At 40.9% G+C, this 21464-nt stretch overlaps 1 protein-coding gene across 1 annotated transcript in view; it reads left to right on the top strand.

The window, feature by feature from the left end:
• The first annotated feature begins 251 nt into the window (after nt 1-251).
• FBN1 (fibrillin 1) overlaps nt 252-21464 on the top strand; it is a 292212-nt gene continuing 270999 nt past the window's right edge. The window contains exons 1-2 of the mRNA XM_029574409.1: nt 252-412; nt 544-837. Coding sequence (XP_029430269.1) covers nt 656-837 — 182 coding nt within the window. The 5' untranslated portion in view covers nt 252-412; nt 544-655. The remainder of the gene's footprint in view (nt 413-543; nt 838-21464) is intronic.

The raw sequence follows: 21464 nt of genomic DNA, 5'->3' as shown, positions 1-21464 counted from the left end.
TTGGTCGCGTGCCCGGGATGAGCTTTTTTTTTGACTCGGACCCAGCTCAGCGCCTGTGAGATGTGGCGTTCGCAGAGCGCGCTGTGAAGGCGGCGGGGGCAGGGTCTCTGCGCGCACTTTCCGGCTGGGGCTCGTACAGTAGAGGAGCAGCTGCTGCTTCTTACTGTATCGGCAGCTTTTTTTTTTTTTTTTTTGCTTTTTTTTCCCCCCCTTTCCCTTGGGCGGGTTTAAGGCACTGTTGATGCTATTGGAGGGACGGTGCAGTCATTTTCACTTTGAAGACCGCTTGGGTCCCCCCCTCAGCCACACTTCGCCCTGTACTGCAGTTTAAATAGTTATCGCCCCAAGTCACTTTCGCTAAAGAGCTCACAGCCAGATGCGCCCCGGCTGTAGCACGGGTGCAGTTTGAGAGGTAAAACTTAACAGAAGCGGAGCAAACATCCTCCGGGGCATTCCCTGCGCTGAAAGTCAGCGGGAGCCCCTAACTGTTTTCCCCTCTGATTTTTTTGTTTTGTTTGTTTTTTTTTTTCCCCCCCGTTGCAGTTGGTGCCTTTCCCAAGTTGCCGGACGAGACTGCCTGGGGGGCGCTGCCGGGTTTCCCTCCGGGAAGGCGAGAAGAGCCGGGGGTAGCGGAGAGCAGCCCGGCGGAGCGAGGATGGGGCTGAGGCGGCTGCTGCAGTTCGCTCTGGGGCTCTCGGCGCTCGTCGTCTCCTCCTTCCCGAGCCGGGGCGACGCCGCCGCGGACGCGGAGCCTGGGAAGGAGGCGCGAGCCAACCGCGCCAAGAGAAGGGGGGGACCTGCCGGCGGAGTCGGCGGAGGACACGATCTTTTGAAAGGGTAGGTGGGGATTTCTTTGCTTTTCTCTCTCTTCCCCCCCCCCCCCCCCCCAAGAAGGGACTTTTGGAAACCGAAATGAACCGCGGCGCTGGAATGCGCGAGACGTGAAGGCGCCTCTTGCTGGGGGCTCTGGAGAGGACGCCAGACGAGCTCGGGAGGAAGAGGGGTTTTTTTTGGGGGGGGGAAGCATCGGTCGCGAGCTCTCGTAGCCGGGGTCTCGCTTCCCCCCTTTTCACTGGGTTGTTGCGGCGCATTTATGCCAAACTTTTTACAAACCTAATTTCGAACCCCTTAAGACAAAAATGCTGCTAATAATAAAAAGAACATTTTCCCCTCTATATATTTGTAAGCACGTACTGCGAGGTGGCATATGTGTTCCTCCTCCTCTCGCGCACCGCATACTCCGCTCCTAACTGGCATGTTAGGCCCCCGACGTGCACACTAGAGGGAGGAAAAGGAAGTTTTTGCACTGTCGTTTCGAGGAATTTATATAATAGTTTAGCAGCAGCAGCGCAAACTTTCTTAGATGACACTAATACGAAAATACCCAGATAAACAAAGGAGGTCTAGGGCATGTTGATTCCATCTGTAAGGAATGCCCATCGGTGGCATCTTAATGACCTCCTGCAGGTTTTCTTTTTAATTCTTCTTGCCCCCTCAATCGGAGATGCGATTTTTTTGTTCTGGCTGCAGCTTATGGCACCAGCTCTTGGGTCATGGAGGTGTCCTCTCCCTTGCAGCCGGGTCCCCCCCCCCCCCGTGTTTTCCTGGTCTGTAGAAAGTGTTTGCAGATCTCTCTCTCTCTCTCTCTCTCTGCTTCTCACGATTCATTTATACAGAACGTACTGTAAGCTCCTTCCGAAAAAAGACGCGGATGTTTATGCTCTTATGTTTCATCCATTGTAGCAGCAGTTCAAGTTTAGTGTCAGCCCGGCACAGCTGAGTCTCTGTTTGAAAAAGAGAGTAGGCTTGGAGGAACCGTTACTTTTTTCTTTTTCTACCAGTCGAGAAGCCAAAGCAACAATAAAAGCATAGTCTGAAAAAGGGCAAAAAACTACTGTCAGCTCTATGAAAAGTAACTTCAGAAATCGGATATGTAGTTACCACGGGAAAGCAACTTAAAAGACAGTATAACTGTGAAACGTTTTGGTAAATTTTCAAAGTTAACTTAAAGCTCAGATTGAACTCAGTTTTATTTTATTTATTTTACATTTCATCAGGATTTGGTTACGGCTTCAAAGTTGCTGCAGGCTGTTTAAACTATGTAATGTTTCTAAAGCGGCTGAAACAAGATCACTGAAACCAAACCAGTCGTCTATTCTGCATGCAGTTCAGCCTCTTTCTGCACGTTGCGCTGCTCCTGACATGAAGGAAGAGTTCTCAATCTGATTTCTCAAAGGTTTTCTCCTATTCTCTGCCTATGGGGGGGGGGAGAAACCTTTCAGAGAGTTGCAGAAGAGATGTGGAAGTTTTGACTTTTAGTTGTATTTCAGATTAGACGTTCAGTTCTTACCAACTCCACCCCAAACCATTTTCAGACTGGGATATCCTTCCCCACAAAATATGTATTATCTAGGTGGGGATGGCTGTAGCTTTCTCTGTGGACACAGAACCTACAATTTTAAGTCAAATATCGAATTGAATAAAAAAAAAAAAGAAATTTAACTGAGGAAAAGGATTTGTTGCAGTAGGCAAATATTAACTTTGGTGAGCTATTAAAAGAAAATGCATCCATACATTGGTGGATGAGAAGTGGAGATAATTATAAATCGTCAGCAGGTCTAGACATTATTTCACATAGTTCTGATAAAAGAAATCCATTGTTTCTCTAATGGTAATTGCTCAGATGTAGGCTGAAGAAAAACTGAAACATTAAAAACCCTTAGATTTCTATTGATACTGTTTTATGGAATGCTATAGTAATGCACTGCATCTGTGTCAATGTTATGATTTCGGAAAACAATTAGATTGGAATTTTTCTTTATTTACTTGTATCAGCTTTGTTTTGCCAGTTTTACTGAGTGACACTACTGCTTTCTCCATAGCGTAATGTATTAGTTTAAATATTTGATATTATTTACTTAAGAATCAGAACGCCTATGGCTGAATTGAGTAGTTGCTGTAATACAGAAAGACACTGGAGAATGGGTTGACTTTATAGTAAGAAGTTATACAGCATATCTTTGCTACTCTTGTGTTACCCAGAGGCCTGAGACTTAGTTTGCAAAGGTACTTGAGATTCTGATTTATCATAGCACTTTCCTAAAAAATGGAAGCCTAGATAGTTTTTCATGAGCACTTAAATCCTTTATTCTGTTTACAGTGCATGCCGTAAAATTAGTACTTCAAATTTAATCACTGCTGGGTTACTAAGCATCTTTGTTGGTATGTATTAAGAAATACAGATTTGATTCATTATATTTTGAAAAATATATTTTTAACATTGGTCAAAGTATGAACAATTATGCCAAACAAACCATTTTCTCAAATTTTGTTTTATAATGCAGTAAATGTGATATACTATATCATCAAAAGTTATTATTCATAAATTGCACTATACAATATATATCATATGTTTACTGGGTGACTGTGGAACAGAATCTTAAGCCAGGTAGTTAATTGAGCTGATACAATTCACAAAGTGGCAGTAGCTGGTTTGGCAGCTCTGTGCAATAAGCTACATCCTGAGCATATAAGCATTTAGTTTAAAAAGTCTGTATACTGCAAGTACCTAGGCGTGTGTGTGCATAGCATTAGGCTTTGGGACTTAGAGTTTGGTTTTATTAGAGAATACTAGAATCCACCATCTCCTGTGATGTCATCCACAGCAGCCCATAAGAACTAGTCTGCTATGAGGAGAGAGGACTGCTTGATGGAGCTGCAGGAGGGGGTGAGGCTTTTCTTCTTCTATCTGGTCCCCATGCAGTGGAGATGCCCCAAGAGTTGGCTTGTTGCCCTACTGGTGTCCTAGATCCAGCCAGGTGAAGGCTCCACCTCCTCCTGTGACATCATTTGTGGCAGACCATAAGGACCAATCTGCCTCCAGTGGTGGGGCACTCCCTGATGGGTAACCCAAAGGGGATTGCCACTTGAGGATTTCCCTAAGGAGCAATTGGGAGTGCTTGGGAAGAAGTTGTGGGTTGTTTTTATGGGTGGTTTATTAGTGTGCTGAGTTTTTGGTCAGTTTACATGGGTGGGTCTGGGATGGGTTAGCCTTCTCCATTAGGTTTTTCTGTTGTTTACTAAGGAGGGGTTGGGGATGGTTAGTTTGGATTTTAGGATGGGGATTGTTCATGATTTTAATTAGTGATGTTTGATTGATTGTATTATTATCTCGGTTTGGGAGGGAGTGTAGTTTTTATGTGACTGTTTTAGTTTTGTTAGGCAATTTGTTCCAGCTCCCTAGTGAGAGTGGGAAAAGGGTCATTGCAGTGGGCATTTTTTTTATATTGAAGTACTGTGTATTTGTTTTATGATGTTGTATGTGATTTATTGTTGTGTATGCATGTTACTAAATTATTGTAACACACATTGGGTGTGGGTCTTGCCTGCAGAAAGGCATAAGTAAACCAAAATTGCATTATATTTATCTAAGTCTTTTCTGATAGGCACAGAAAAGCCTTCATGAATCTAGTCCAATGGGAAAACTCTTTAGTATATCTGACCCAAAGTTATATTGTTTGCTGGTTTTGTTTTTTTTTGGGGGGGGTTGATATTTGTTCTTTAATAGAATGAGAGATGTCTATGTATTTTGGGGTGAAGACAGAACTTTTCTATCAGTGGTAACTTAGATTCCCTATCCTTCATTGCAACATATAATGCTCACTTCAGCTTTTCATGGTTTAGATAGAGATACATATTCTTCAGTTCTTATTTATATACTCAGAAGCCTTCCAAATTACACTCACTTTTTTGCCCGATACAACAGTGCAATCAGTATTATAAATGTGTTGCCTTTATCAACAATAGACATGCCGCAGTGACATGATGGTGGCACAACTACACATGACATCACTGGGCTAGGAAGGTGGACATTATCTGAGTAACTTATTACACATTAGCAATGTGTGCAGGAGCTACAGACGGTGTGGCACCATTGAATGGATCATATTAGCCAAGTAAACTTCAGTTCAATTGTGGAGGTTAATGTAGGAGAGAGGTGGACCAGAATCTTTCATGTTTGTTACGTTAAAATGAAAGAAAATGTGACTCATTAATCAAGTTAGGTCCTATCTGACCAACCAGTCTGAAGATAGAGTGCACCTTTCTTCCTCCTCCTATTTTAAGCTTGCAGAAAGGACACCCAAGGAGAGGCAGTTTTAAAATGATAATGATGTAGCTATGTTAAATATGTCTAAAGGGAACAGGCAGGAAGCAGACTAGGGAACTATCTTGGTAAGTCTACTTCAGACTGCTAAAAAGATACAGATTTCTGCAAATAATTTGAGGGTACCCCCAGGAAACTTCATTGACGTTCTGTTCAGGAGAAAGGTGTGGTTTCAGAGGACTGGAGGTTGTCATCCCTCTTCATAAAAGCGGAAACAGGGATGAGGTTACTCAGCGCATGGTTAAACTCTGGAATTCATTGCCAGGGGATGTGGTTTCAGCAGTTAATTTTACTGGGTTTAAAAAAATGTTTGGATAAGTTCCTAGAGGTTAAATCCATAAACTGCTATGACGGTAATTAATAAGCAATAGTAGCTTGTGATTTATCTAATGTTGGGTACTTGTGACTTGGATTGGCCACTGTTGGAAACAGGATACTGGGCTTGATGGACCCTTGGTCTGACCCAGTATGGCATGTCTTGTGTTCTTATGCTGCTTGGTAGGTAAAGTAATGGTGTCGCCCCTAAAGGAAAGGATGACTGTCTACCTTGAGTCCAGTGGGTTACAGGATCCAAGACAACAAGACTTTCCCCAAAGGGAGATTATGCAGTATCAGATCTATTTCTTCAATTGATTAATATTAGCATTTCTGGGCTGCAAGATATGGAAAACCAGTTTATCTGGCAGGGCCTCATTTATTAAGCATTTTTTCCAAAGACACAAAATGGGACACAACCTTAATAAACCAGACCCTTAGTTGGTACTAATCTAATCAGTCACTGAGATCAAGTCAGGAGGCAGTTTTAAATGTGCCTACTATGTGTGAAGTAAAAAATAAATCTGCATCAGAAATAGAATATTTTCCATACCTGTGCCAGTCTTTTGGAAGAGCATGCCAAAAGAGATTAGAAACTGTGTCGTTGCTGTTCTGTATAAAAAAAAAAGACACAGTTATTCACCATTGATTAGTTTTGAGTGTCTGGGTTCAGAGCATCAGGAAAGGAAAAGAACCAGAGTCACTCGGTCAAGGATAAGACAGTAAAAGAGTTCAGCATATCTGCTAATGACTGGAAATTAATTTAAAAAGTTGTGTTGCTTATATTGATGCAGATTTATTGTGTTATGTCGGGTTGTGATTGTTTGTTTTTAAATTGTAAACTGGTTGCCTGGGAATTCTTATGTTTAATTTAAACCTCTTTGAGCAGGCTGCTGGCTTCTATTAATATTATATAACATATTAAATTATTCTATATGTCTTCATTGAAAACCTACTTCCACCCCATGGCTTCTTAGCCATGCAGCTAATTTTGTGCATATAATCATCTTAGACACACTAAGGGGGGTCCATGGATGAAAGGTTTTCTCCTATTTTTAGATCTATGAACTAAAGATTTTCCCCATAGACACAATATATGAAAAAATGTTTTTCCCTATTTTGTGTCTATGGGAAAAATGTTTAGTACATAGGGCCTTAGGTGCCAGTTTAGAAAATTTGCAGCACATATAACTTTGGGAGTTACATGCTTTAAGTCCTAAATTTGTGTGCAAGTTCCAACTAATGCTTTGAAAATATAACCGGCCATAGTATTCATGTTGCCTTTTTATTGTATGTCCACACTGCTAAGGATACATCCTAGGTGCCAGCCATACAAGCCTGAACACTTGAAGGATGATACTCCTTATCCAAGTCAGTTTTTATTGTATTCCTCATTGGTTCTCTGTCATTCTGGGTAGATGAGCATAAGACTTAATTCCATACCCAGCAGTTTTTCTCCTCCACTTTAGATTATTATAAAACTTTATGGTAAAACAAACAGCTAATAACAGTAGTGAGACCATTGAACATCTGTCCCCCTATGGCCTTGTTGAGCTTGTTCCTGGCTCCTATCCGCCTGTAAGCACTGACCTGCTGGTACCAATCTGGCTATCCTATGGCCTGCAGTTTTGCTAGATTATGCTTCCTTCATCTGCCCCCTTTCTTCATATCACCTCGCTGGTTACCATCAACCTGCCGACATTGATCTGGTTGGTTTCTGGCAATTGTAGCTTGCTGGACGTTCTGTGGCCTGCTGTGCCAAAAGGTTATTTTTTCTTTATATGCCCCTTTATTTCATCTTATCTCTTTACTGGACAGTACCCAGCCACTACCAAACTGCTGGTACTGACCTGGTTGATGTCTGTGGATGTTGTAGCTTGCTTGGAGCCAGCTTAGCTCCCCTTTTATAGACTACTGGGATTGTGCTTCCTATATTTGCCCTTCGTTATATACTTATCACCTCTCCCCTTGCCTTTGCTCTTGAGGAAGTGAAGAGTGGGATGTTTGCAGTACATAGCCTTGTTCCTACCACTGACCTCTGTGTTTCAGGCGTGCTTGAATTTTCTTGCTGTATTGGTTTCTACTACCTTTGTTGGTAGATTATTCCAGGAGTCTTCCACCTTCTCAGTAAAGTGGCAGAGCAGTGGTATTCACTCCCAGCTCTCAAGGGCCGGCAACAGGTCAGATTTTCAGGTTATCCCTAATGAATATACATTAGATTTGCATGCACACTGCCTCCACTGTATGCAAATATCTTATCCATATTCTTTAGGAATAACCTGAAAACCTGACCTGTTTGTGGCTCTCCAGGGCTGGGAGTGAATATTACTGTAATAGAATAAAGTAGTGATTTGATTTATTTTATTTAATTGTGATCTATATTTTGTCTTTTGTGACGCTTAAAAGCAGATTACATTCAGGTACCTTAGATATTTCCCTGTGCCCAGAGGATTTACAGTCTAAGGAGTCATTTGTTAAGCATTTTTCCCATAGACACAAAATTAGAGAGAGCACCAAAGTAGGCCCTGAATTTGTGCCCGGGGCAATGGAGATTTGAAGTGATTTGCTCAAGCTCACAAGGAGTTGTTAGCGGGATTTGAACCCTGGCTTTTCTGGTATGCAGCCGTCTGCTTTTATCTCTAGGCAGCTAATCCCTGTGATGTCAGTGTTATGGACATGATGGCTGGCACCATGTGTGAAGCTGTATCTGGTTGTTGGTTGGCCAGAATGATGTCGTTTTTGTAATGTGTTACTTTTCTGGTTTCCATGGCTTCATTCACTCGAGGAATAGCATCATTTTGCTTGTATTTGTTCACCCAGCTTGGAAACTACCTGCTTTGGACACACTGCTGTGAAGTAGCTCTGACATTTTGTTCTTGTGGGAAGAGTTTTATAGATAAAAGAACTCACCTGACTTGACTCTGTGGCCCTACAAGTGCTGCGTGCTTCACTGATTCCCTCACATTGGCTTTCGCATCTCAGTTTTGGTGCTGATGTCAGCCCATTCGTTTCTGTTTCAGCGTTCAGTTAAAAGTGTGATTAATGAAACATTGTCAGCCCTTAGAGGACCCGTGCAGTCTTTGTGATGAAGATTGTTTGTTCCAATCTTCTGTTGGGATTTTATCAGATTTACTTGCTGACCTCTCTTCTCTTCCACTAAAAACATTCTGTCATCCGCCAACCGTCTGAACGGAAGAAGACTTATAAGATCGTCATGTGGATGTGGGGTGCCCCTAATAACTTTTGTGTTTGGTATCCTAGCCACACTAAATTTTCAGGATGTTGGGGGGGGGGGGGGGCAGGAGAATCCATGTATACATGTTAACTGTGCATGCCCTGAATATAGGCTCTCTCAGTTTTTTGTGGAACCTCTTGTTTTCTACTACAACATTGGATATAGGAACAAAAGCCTAGGCTTCCCCTCCCCTTTGCTTGCTTTTCCTTTTTATTCCTTTTGTCTCCCCATCTCTTACTATATTAGCCCCTAGTTGTTTCTCTCCTGAACTCCCACTCCATCCCAGCAGATGGCAGCATACTCATTAACAGGTCACCTGACATGTGTTAGTGCTGCTCTGAGTGTCAGCAGTGAAACTTAGTCTCCACCTGCTGGTCTGTTTCAAGTGGTTCTTGGTCCTGTCCTGGTTTACAGGAGATCCACAGTGAGTATGCATGAGGTTGATTCTCATCCTTTGGTTTCCAATGTATGTAACTGTATCTCATGCATATTCAAAAGGGTTATCCTGAAAATCCAGCTGGACAGATGTGCCTCTAGAACAGGGTTGGGAACCATAGTCTTAGCATGTCTGTAAACAAGAATGGAAGTGGAAGGAAGGGACATCTTAACATCTGGCACTCAGTACAGCTGCCAGGAACAAGGCGGGTTTAGAACTGAGATGGAAGAAGGAGTACTCTCCTCTTGGGCCATCATCTCTTTTCCTCTCACATATAGAAATATAGAAAAATAGAACATGACAGCAGATAAAGACTATATGGCCCATCCAGTCTGCCTGCCCACAACTCCTGCTTCGTTTTAAAGTCTCCTCTTCTCCCTCAGAGATCCTCTGGGCTTGTCCCCTGTTTTGTTGAATTCAAATACTGTCCTTGTCTCTACTGCCTTAATAGGGAGGCTGTTCCATGCATCCACCACCTGTTCTGTAAAGAAATGTTTCCTTAGATTACCCCCTTTCACCCTTATCCAGGATCTCCTTTCCAGTGAAAGAGACCCGCCTCCTGTGCATTGATACTACTAATATATTTAAATGTCTCTATCATATCTTCTCCTTTCCTTCAGGGTGTGGATGTTTAAATCTTTAAGTCGGTTCCCATATGTTTTATGATGCTGCAGCAATGTAAGCTTACTGGGTCTTCGGTGACAGCATGTTGCTCCAGTCGCATGCTGTTGGGATCCGACATTCTGATGTAGAGCAAGCATCAAATCGACTGCTTACAGGCGAGCCTTCTGTGCCTTGTGCCTGTATGTTGGGGATAGTGACACAGTGATGCAGACTCGCCCTTCCCCACCCCTGTTTCTCACTCTAGTCCCAGCACTGAGGGGAGCAGGGAAGTGGAGATTGGAGCAGCGGCGGCACTGGATCAGGTGAAGGTGGGGGGAGGCAGTATTACAGTGATCAATATCCTTTTTGGCTCCATGGGCTGCCCCCCATGTGAAAGTTGCCTGCTGATGCCCTTTGTGGTTTGACCCCCATTGCAGTCACCCCGTTTGCCCCCCTGTAGTCCAGGCAGGTCACTGATACATCTTTCCTCAGCGTGAGTTCCATTTACCACTACCTTTTTGTTGCTTCCCAATCAACCACTTTCTAACCCAGTCAGTCATTTTAGGGCTCATAGGATGCTTAGTTTGTTTATAAGTTGCCTATGTGGAACTGTAGCAAAGGCCTTGCTGAAATCGAAATACACCACATCTAGTGCCCCCCCCCCCTCCCCGCAATTATAATTTGTGGTCAATCAGTCCAAGAAATTGATTAGATTTAACTGAAAGACCCAGCTTTGTTGCCTCAGATCCTTATTTCATTAGTTTCCAGAAACTACTCAGTCCCCTTTTTAACAATGATTCAATTAATTTACTCAGCACAGAAATCAGACTAACCAGCCTGCACTTCCCAGATTCCTCCTTACTTTTCCATCCCTGGCCCATTCATTGCTTTTTTTTTTTACCCTTCCACTCAGCCTCCGTCTCCCAACTTCCTTGTTCTTCCTCTTCCTCTCCCTCTTCTCCTTCTCTGACCTATTTCCCTCCCTCTCTGAAGTAGTCACACCCCTCTCCCTCTCACCTTCCCTTTCCTCTGCACCTCCACTCATCCTGACTTTTCATTTTCTTTCCTCCATCCCACCTTTCTTTTTTAGCACAGCCTACAGAAGAGTGGTGTATGCTGAAAAAGTAACCCCCCATTCTCCTTTTCAATGTAGCTCAATCTACCATCCTTGAACTGGGTGTCACTGGCAGCTGTCCTGCTCTTTTGCAGTATTCAGCAAGCAGGGTCAGAGTGACCTATTTGACAACACTGATGGCTGCCTAGGGTATTGAGCTGTAGGGGCAGCAAAAGCAGCCTCGTGAATTTCTACGGTTGCACAGCCTTTCCTCATTCCTCCTTTCACCGCTCCTCTCTGTGCCTCTGGGTCCCTGCCACCACTCCAGGCACCCTCTCTCCTTTAAAGCAGCAGCAGGTATTTTCCCTGGCCCTGGGCTATGCTGCTATTAGCATCTTGTAGATGAGTAAGTAAAGTTCACTCTGTGTGCAGAAGTGGAAGGGAGCCAGTGTGGTGACTTGAGAAGAGAAGAGGGTTTAATATGGTCATATTACTGGAGGAAGAGAAGTTGAGCAGCTGATATTTTCATAGATTTATTTATTTATTTATTATTTTTATTATACCGAGTTTCATGATAGGAATCACATCAACCCGGTTTACAATTAACAATGTGAGTAAAGGCAGAGAGTAACAAAGTAAAGAACATTTCCCAATACAAGAACAAATATAGTATGAAACTTAACAAATATTATAACAATATTTTGGATGTGAGAAAGTTACAAAAAACATGGAAAAATAACTTGGATATGAAAGGGGAGGAATTGTAGAACGACTATAAGCATTTTAACCAGCTGTATCAATTAATAAATATCTATAATATTATAAAATATAGATGTGTAGCAAAATGATTAGATAAGATATTGTTGTGAAGTATAATAAAATGTTGATTGTACAGTGGGAGCCTTGAGATGAGCAATAGTCTAAATGGGAGGTGATGAGACCAGAGGATAAGGGTTGTGGTAGTGTATCTAGAAAAGAAGGGGCATATTTTGGTGATACTATAGAACCTGGGAACGTGGGAAGGGCAGAGCCCATGTACTGTGAAATAAGAGAAGGATACTCCTTGACACATGACTTGGGTGGAATGGTATTCTCTGCAGAGTATGGTTATTTGTCCACAGTGTAGCAGGGTGTTTGGATGTGTTCAGAGAAGGAGAGCGGAGTTGAAGATGACCCCAAGGTTGTAGGCTGAGAAATATCCTGGCTCCTATTCTGCCATTGGAAATTTTACTCATTACGTCTACAATTGGAAACTTTTGTTTGGTTTACTGTCCTCCTGTATGCCTGACTCAGAATCTTTCTATACTGATTGAGACCTTAACAACTAAGGGTTAACTTAGCTCATACCATCGTTCCAGGAGATTGTAATGCGCATGTTGACTAGGACCCTTTGCCAGCTATTGCAGAATCGTTTTTTTTATATCAATGTCTGGTTTGAGGTGGGAACAACAAATTAAGTGTCTGACACATAAGTATGATCATATACTTGACCTGGCCTCTTTCAGTCTGGACTTTTTTTTTTAATTGAAAACTCTGTGCAGGCATCACAGCAGAAGGTCCCATGGTCTGACCATTTTTTAAATCAACATCACTTGTTCTTTCAATCAAAAGTCCAGTTTGACTGAAGAACCAAAATAGCTGGTCACCAAGCATGGATATGTTGACCCCAGAGCTCAGCTCTTTAAAGAGCACTCATTACCATGATTAATGAAGACACAAAAGGACAATGTTGAAGTGGCTCTAACTGCCTGGAACTCCGCTATTATAGATATTCTAGATGAGATGGCAACCAGGAGAACATTTTAAAATTAGATGGTGTTAATCTGCACACTGGTATACAGGTGCACTAATGATTCTGAAACAGCAATTGCGTCGCAGTGAGCGCCACTGGAGGAAACATCCCTCTAGCAAGGCTGAAACTGTATTCCATCAAAAACTTGCTATGTATTGAGCCATGGTTAAAAAAAAAAACCAAAACAAAACAATACTATTCTGAAAGGATTCATTCTGTTGGGAATAATGCTAATGAATCTTTTTGGATATTAAAATCATTAACTGCGATCTCCTCTGGATCCCTTTATAACCGATGTTACAAATGCTAGATGTAATGAATTTGCAACTTTCTTTAGAGCTAAAATCTTTGAGATCTGCAAAACGATTTCTAATGATGTTACTTTGTCACCTGGTTGCTAATATTTGTTCAGACTCCAGATAGGGTTCATTTCAACCCACAACTAGAAATGAAATTATTCATATTTTATATAAGTTGGGGGGGGTCATCCTTTTGTCTGCTAAATCCCTGTTCTACAGCCCTGATTTAAAGTACTGAACTAAGAGGTTAGTGGCTCTATAGCTGAAATTGCAAATCTGTCCTTATCTTCTGGTGAGCTACCAATCATTCTTAAACAAGCTTCTGTTTATGAATTACTTAAAGTAACTGCTAGTCCATCTGCTTTGGCCAATTACAGAACAATCGCCTCTCTTCCATACTTGGCCAAAATAATAAAAAAATGTTTTTCTTTCACAGTTAACTGATTTCATTGAGTATCATGCCATTTCAGATTGTCTTCAGCTTGGCTTTCATAAATCACACAGCACTGAAACTTTATTTCTCTCCTCATTTGATACCCTGGTCAGGGGGGTTCAAGAGAAGTATGGAATACACTCTCTTGTTCTTCTAGATCAGGGGTGGGCAATTCCAGTCCTCGAGGGCCACAAATCTGTCGAGGTTTTAGGATATCCCAATGAATATGCATGACATAGATTTGCATACAACTGAGGCAGAGTGCATGCAAATCTCTCTCATGCATGTTCATTAGGGATATCCTGAAAACCAGACTAGTTTGTGGCCCTCGAGGACCGGAACTGCCTACCCCTGTTCTAGATGTATCTGCTGCTTTCAACACCCTTGAAAAGCAGCATGATATCCTTTTGATTCGTTTTAAAATCCTTGGGTATTTCTGGGACAGTTTTTGATTGGTTTGTGTCTTTCCTATCCAACAGTTTACAACAAGTAAGAATGGGGCCTGCTTGCTCTGATTGGAATGATGTGGTAAGCGGAGTTCCTCAGGACTCTGCCTTGTCGGCAAATCCTCTTTATTCTTTTCTTCATTGTTTCGGTGTTAATGACTTTCTTTAGAGCTAAAATCTCTGAGATCTGCCAAAAATTTTTCTAATGATGTTACTTTGCTGATATTTGTTCAGAAATTGTCATCTTGGTCTAAAATCTTTGTTGATAGCATTATGTTTGTAGTATGTGAATAGTTGGTTACTTCATTCAAATTATTACTGCATAACAAGAAGGCTGAGTTTGCAGTTCTTAGTAAATTTCCTTTGAAGGATGTGCCTACTACATTTCAATTTCAGAATACCACCATTCCTATCAGTAAACAGGTTCAGAATTTGGGAGTGATCATTAACCTTGACCTCTTAGATCCACAGATTAAAGCTGTAGTAAAATCTTCCTTTTTCAAACTATGGAAGGTTAGGGCATTGCTTGTTGAATCTTTGTTTTGGAACTATGGAATGCCACAGCTCTTTTGAAAGGGCTTTGAAAACCTTTCTGTTTAATCAGGCATTTAAGGCCTGCATACAGAATTTTGAGTACTGAGCTAGTTCAGAACATCAGATTGATATTTCAGTATTACCCAAGTGTATATGCCTTGAGGTTGTTCCTATTTTGCCTGTTTTTAACATATTTTCACTTTTTGTAAACTGCCTCGAGCTCTTGTTGTTCTAACAAGGCAGTTCATTTTAATAAATTCAATTCAAATTCTTTCTCTGTACACATCCAAAACAGTACTAAAATATGTCATTCACTGCCTTTGACCACTGGACAAACACAAAACATGAACCTGACTCATCTCACAGCAGTTTTAAGTGGAAGGCTGCAGGAATCCTGAAATGATTTACAGTGGCTTACAAAAGTATTTGACCCTCTAAAAACTCTGCAGATTTGTGTGGATTACAAATGACACTTAAACAGATTTGTTCCAGACAGTATGTTTATTGTAAACCAGTATGCTCATAAAACAAATTTTCAAAGTCACAATTCATTATTTCTCTGCATTTTTGTAAAATAAAATTAAAAACCGAAAAAGCTGCTTGCATATGTATTCAACCAGGGTAAAGTTGCAGATGTTATCTGAAACCCAATTAGATAAACTACATTTACCTATCCAGGCAGAAGAGATCCCGAAGAGCATTCATCAGGCAAAGCTTCTTAAAGCCCCAGGACCTGATGGTTATAAGTTGGAAGTTTTCATGTTGTTGGCTAAAAACTTCTTTTGTCATTAGGGGCGATGTTCGAAGAGCTCATTCATAAAGGGAGCTTTCCTTGCTCCCTGATTGTAGTTCTTGTTAGAGTAATTCCAAAAGTTGGCAGAAATCCAATGGCCCCAAGTTCTTATAGAAAAATCTCCTTGTTGAATTTCAAAGTGAAATTACTAGCAACAATTATGGTGGGCAGATTGGCAGAATCCCTATGAGATCAGGTGGGTTTTGTGAAAAGGTGATTCTCCAAGAGAAATATTCATACAATAGTGGCTTCATTGGAAACGATCTCTTAAGTCAAAAGTGTGTTATGGATTGTGGACCAACTGCTCAAATATATATTGCTTCCTTCTAAAGATATACACATTCAGTTAATGGACCATCATCATAAGCACTACTGGTGTATCACCTTCATTGTTTTTTATTTAATCATAAGTCCCAAATGTAACATCATTCTTTCTAAATTTTTGTTTTGCAAACAAAATTGTCATTTAAACATCTTGTGAATTTATCTTGTCAAAAATCCATGCTTTCATAACCATTGTGTTCATGTCATATCTTTTAATCCACAAAACAAAATCCTGGAAGTTAGTTAGTGATTGGGCATATATGTTTGCTATGCTTACAGAAATCAGTCCAGAAGGTTATTTCTAAAAGGTCATAGAGGTCTTATATAAAAATCCATTGGCCTCTGTGCAGGTAAACGGGGCGCAGTCTGAATATTTTGAGCTGAAAATGAGAACATGGCAGGGTTGTCATTGTCTTCTCTGTTTCTCATATCTTTGGAACTATTGTTAAAAAGTATATGGGAAAATGCCAATATCAGAGGCATATCTGTGGAGACACGGGGCTTGATACATTTTAAAATAGTGGCCTTGGCCAATGACATACCTGTACACATAATGCACCTAGCAGCATCATTTCCATCTCTCATGGCTGAATTTTCCTTCCATGGAGAACTTGCTAGGTTAAAATTAAGTTTGGAAAAATCAAAGACCTTATCAATGATAGATTCGGTTAAAGAGATGCTTGGAAATGATTTTTCCATATCTTGGGCCCATGAATCCTTTAAGTATCTAGGAATACAGTTACATAGAGAACCCATTGAAATGCAGAGCTTAAATTATAAGATCGCTCTAAAGCATGCTATGAACCAATTATGAAACTGTATGGAATATCCAGTCTTTAGCAGGCAGAGTTAACCTTTATCAAATAATAATTTTCCCATAGTGGCTATATCTAATGCAAACCATACTGATCCATTTGACAAAACAGGAGATGGGAGGAACACAGAAGCAGATGCGGCAATTTGTATAGCATAACTCAAAGCCTCTCATAGCTCTCCGAACATTGATGAAACCATGGGATCAGGGAGGTCTGGGTCTGGCGAATCTTAAATGGTACAATATGGCATGTAATATGAGATATCTTGGGGATTGGATCATGGAGATTGCTTTTTATACTCCTCTGGAAATAGAAAACACGAGTCAAACTGTTGGAATTATGATATATAATGCATAAAGACTACCAAATTTTAACAATACATTTCCGGCAAAGTATATTAATTATACCTGTTTTGAAGACTTGGAGGTGGCTTTGCCTTCGGTTAAAATTAAGACATACTGTATCCCACTATTTGCCGATACTGGGAAACAAAGATTTCAGTCTGGGGATTAATTCCAAAGCTTTTCTCGAATGGTACACCAAAGATTAGGACTCTATATTATAAAAAATAAAAAAAAAAAAAGGTGGATGGTGCAATTTTCAAAGAGCACAACTCAAACCAATAACTAAGATAAGGGCCTCTTTTTACTAATTTATAACCATCCATGTGGCCATCATAATAGGCACTTCCGGCAGAAAACCACCTTTGTTTGAATTTTATTTAATCACAGGCCAAATATTTATTTATTTATTTATTTCGAGGCTTTTTTATACCGAAGTATAGCGGGATGCCTTCACTCTGTTTTACAGGATAAACAACTTATACATAGTGGTGACCAATTGGTAACTTATACAAATATGAATTTTTAAATTTTTAAATTTTTTCGTATTATGCAGATAAGTACACTTTTATCTTTTTCTTTTCCAGAATAAACAGGGTTTCCACATCTTCACGACGAATATAATATTCCTAAAGCACACTTCTATACCTATTTACAGCTGATACATTATGTTCAGTCTCTGAATCTTTCAGACCTCCAAGACCCTTCTCGGGAACTTCTTTCGGATATGTTTGATCTGGAGGATCTGAGTCGTCATACTATTTCTTTTTGGTACAAATTGTTCCGGAAACAGATGGTAGTACTTGGCTATCACAATATTGTGCAGAGATGGAAACAGGGACTGGGAATAAATCCATCCACATGATAAATGTTTTTCTAGGATTCGTACACTTACTTCAAATATACATCTGAGAGAAACTCAGTTTAAATTTTTACACCACTTTTACATGTCATCTAAAAAAGCCTTCTGGTTGGGTTTTGTGGAATTAGATAAATGTGCAAAATATGGGGAAAGTTCAGTTACCTTGGGTCACCAGTTTTGGACTTATATACCAATATAAAAGTTTTGGGAGAAGGTGTGTGTGTGTGTATATATATATATATATATATATATATGTATATTTATTTACGATAAGAATATGACTCCCATTAGACTTAATAATATTTTTGTGGAATGATCTACAGAACTATACTTTTTAATAAGCATACCAGATTATGGAATAGAAAGGTCCTACTTTTGGCGAAAAAATGTATAATGCAATGCTGGGTATCACCAGAAGCTCCAACACTGATGCAGCTGAAAAACTTGGTGCATCAGATGTATGAGTTAGAAAAATATGTGGAAAAAGTAGACTGGACACAGAGAAGGCATGATTTTCTATGATGGAGATATATTTGCAATCTTTATCTGCTCAGGCCAGATGTTTGATTTTGAACAATATACTGACACAGTGGCAAATACAAGAGAGAATGTAACAGTGATTATAGGTGCAACACTTCATTCTGTTGAGTGGTATTTTTGGAACAGCGGGAAGAAGTAGGGTGGGATGGGTGAGGGAAGGCGAATGGTGGATGGTTCTCCATTAGACATAAGAAATAATAAGAGTATTTCAAGACTTGTGTTATGTCGCTTAGTGATGTGAAGAACAAACACACCTCTGGGTGATTTGGCTGTTATTGTGTATGGTTTTGAATTTGAAATGCTAATAAAATACTTGAAACATAAGTCTGAGGGTAAGTTTCTACCAGCTTTCCACACTCGGAGTGATTTTTGCCCATTCTTCTTTGCAGATTTGTTCCAAATCATTCAGATTGGTTGGATGACACTTATGGACTGAAATTTTCAAATGGTGCCACATATTCTCGATGGGATTGAGATCTGGACTTTGACTTGGCCATTGTAGAACATTCACCTTTTGGTTGTTCAGCCACTCCTGTATTGTTTTGGCCTTGTGCTTGGGATCATTGTCCTGCTAAAAGGTGAACTTTCTCCCAAGTTTTAGTCTTTATAGCATCCTAAAGCAGTTTCTCTTGCAGTATCTCCCTGTATGTTGCACCATCCATCCGTCCTTCAATGTTATTAAGATGCCCAGTCCCTGCTAAGGAAAAGCATCTCCACAACATGATGCTGCCACCCCCATACTTTACTACTGGGATAGTGTTTGCTGAGGAATGGACAGTGTTAGATTTGCACTACACATAGCACTACACACTACACATAGCATTTTGAACCTAGAAGATGTGGTAGGCCTGATTGACAAACTGAAGAGTAGTAAATCACCTGGACCGGATGGTATACACCCCAGAGTTCTGAAGGAACTAAAAAATGAAATTTCAGACCTATTAGTAAAAATTTGTAACTTATCATTAAAATCATCCATTGTACCTGAAGACTGGAGGATAGCAAATGTAACCCCAATATTTAAAAAGGGCTCCAGGGGCGATCCGGGAAACTACAGACCGGTTAGCCTGACTTCAGTGCCAGGAAAAATAGTGGAAAGTGTTCTAAACATCAAAATCACAGAACATATAGAAAAACATGGTTTAATGGAACAAAGTCAGCATGGCTTTACCCAGGGCAAGTCTTGCCTCACAAATCTGCTTCACTTTTTTGAAGGAGTTAATAAACATGTGGATAAAGGTGAACCGGTAGATATAGTATACTTGGATTTTCAGAAGGCGTTTGACAAAGTTCCTCATGAGAGGCTTCTAGGAAAAGTAAAAAGTCATGGGATAGGTGGCGATGTCCTTTCGTGGATTGCAAACTGGCTAAAAGACAGGAAACAGAGAGTAGGATTAAATGGGCAATTTTCTCAGTGGAAGGGAGTGGACAGTGGAGTGCCTCAGGGATCTGTATTGGGACCCTTACTGTTCAATATATTTATAAATGATCTGGAAAGAAATACGACGAGTGAGATAATCAAATTTGCAGATGACACAAAATTGTGCAGAGTAGTTAAATCACAAGCAGATTGTGATAAATTGCAGGAAGACCTTGTGAGACTGGAAAATTGGGCATCCAAATGGCAGATGAAATTTAATGTGGAAAAGTGCAAGGTGATGCATATAGGGAAAAATAACCCATGCTATAATTACACGATGTTGGGTTCCATATTAGGTGCTACAACCCAAGAAAGAGATCTAGGTGTCATAGTGGATAACACATTGAAATCGTCGGTTCAGTGTGCTGCAGCAGTCAAAAAAGCAAACAGAATGTTGGGAATTATTAGAAAAGGAATGATGAATAAAACGGAAAATGTCATAATGCCTCTGTATCGCTCCATGGTGAGACCGCACCTTGAATACTGTGTACAATTCTGGTCGCCGCATCTCAAAAAAGATATAATTGCGATGGAGAAGGTACAGAGAAGGGCTACCAAAATGATAAGGGGAATGGAACAACTCTCCTATGAGGAAAGACTAAAGAGATTAGGACTTTTCAGCTTGGAGAAGAGACGACTGAGGGGGGATATGATAGAGGTGTTTAAAATCATGAGAGGTCTAGAACGGGTAGATGTGAATCGGTTATTTACTCTTTCAGATAGTAGAAGGACTAGGGGACACTCCATGAAGTTAGCATGGGGCACATTTAAAACTAATCGGAGAAAGTTCTTTTTTACTCAACGCACAATTAAACTCTGGAATTTGTTGCCAGAGAATGTGGTTCGTGCAGGTAGTATAGCTGTGTTTAAAAAAGGATTGGATAAGTTCTTGGAGGAGAAGTCCATTACCTGCTATTAGGTTCACTTAGAGAATAGCCACTGCCATTAGCAATGGTTACATGGAATAGACTTAGTTTTTGGGTACTTGCCAGGTTCTTATGGCCTGGATTGGCCACTGTTGGAAACAGGATGCTGGGCTTGATGGACCCTTGGTCTGACCCAGTATGGCATTTTCTTATGTTCTTATGTTCTTAATTTTGCCAAAAAGCTCAATTTTTGTCTCTCAAGACCTTATCCCACATTTTAGCTGGGTCACTCTGATGCTTTCTGGCAAACTGCAGACTTGCTTTGATGTGGTTTTCCTTCAGTAATGGCTTCTTCCTTGCCATCCTCTCATGCAGGCCAGATGTATGCAGAGCTCTTGATATGGTTGACTGATGCACCTCCACTCCACTCCACTCCAGTCTCAGTCACTGAACTCTGTAGCTCCTTCAAAGTGGTTGTTGGCCTCTCTTGCTCTGACACTGGGTTTTGAGGGACGGCCTTGTCTAGGCAGTGCCTGGGGGATATGATGCAGCTCCCATTTCCTCATAGTTGCTCCAGCAGTGCTCACTGGGAGATCCAAGTACTTGGATATTATTTTTTAGCCTTTTCCTATCTTGTGCATGTCTGTAACTTTATCTTTAATTTCCTTAGAATGCTCTGTGGTCTTCATTTTCACAGCTTTCTGTCAGATTCACAGTCTGACGAATGGTACTGGAATTAGGGAGTCTTTTATCGAGAAAAGTTGACCTTTTGTGATTCACATGTAGAGGCCAATTATAAGCTAATTGTTAAGGCAATATCTTTCATCTGTGTAAACTTGAAGCTTCGACAGCACAGGGGTTGAACATTAACGCTCGCAGCCGTCACCTTCACCCGCGTGGCCTTCATCCTTCCCTTCTTCCTCCCTATGGCACATCGCCCACGATTATGCATCCCTCCTCCAATAAAAGACCACACCAAACTGCCACTTGGATATAATCAGGTCGCAGCTTTATTTAACAGGTTATTAAAACCTAACCATTTGATACCTGGGCCGGTATGATGTCACTTCTGTTACCCGCCGCCGGGACCAAGCAAGGCAGCCTTGCTCCATGTGCCCCCCCCTCCTTGTCCAACAGCAAGGGGGCCCAGACCTTCGGCGCATCCCGCGCCACCCCAGGCGCTGATTGGTTA

Source organism: Rhinatrema bivittatum, chromosome 13 (assembly GCF_901001135.1).
Source record: "Rhinatrema bivittatum chromosome 13, aRhiBiv1.1, whole genome shotgun sequence".
Taxonomy (NCBI): domain Eukaryota; kingdom Metazoa; phylum Chordata; class Amphibia; order Gymnophiona; family Rhinatrematidae; genus Rhinatrema; species Rhinatrema bivittatum.
This window is presented reverse-complemented; position numbering and strand designations above follow the sequence as displayed.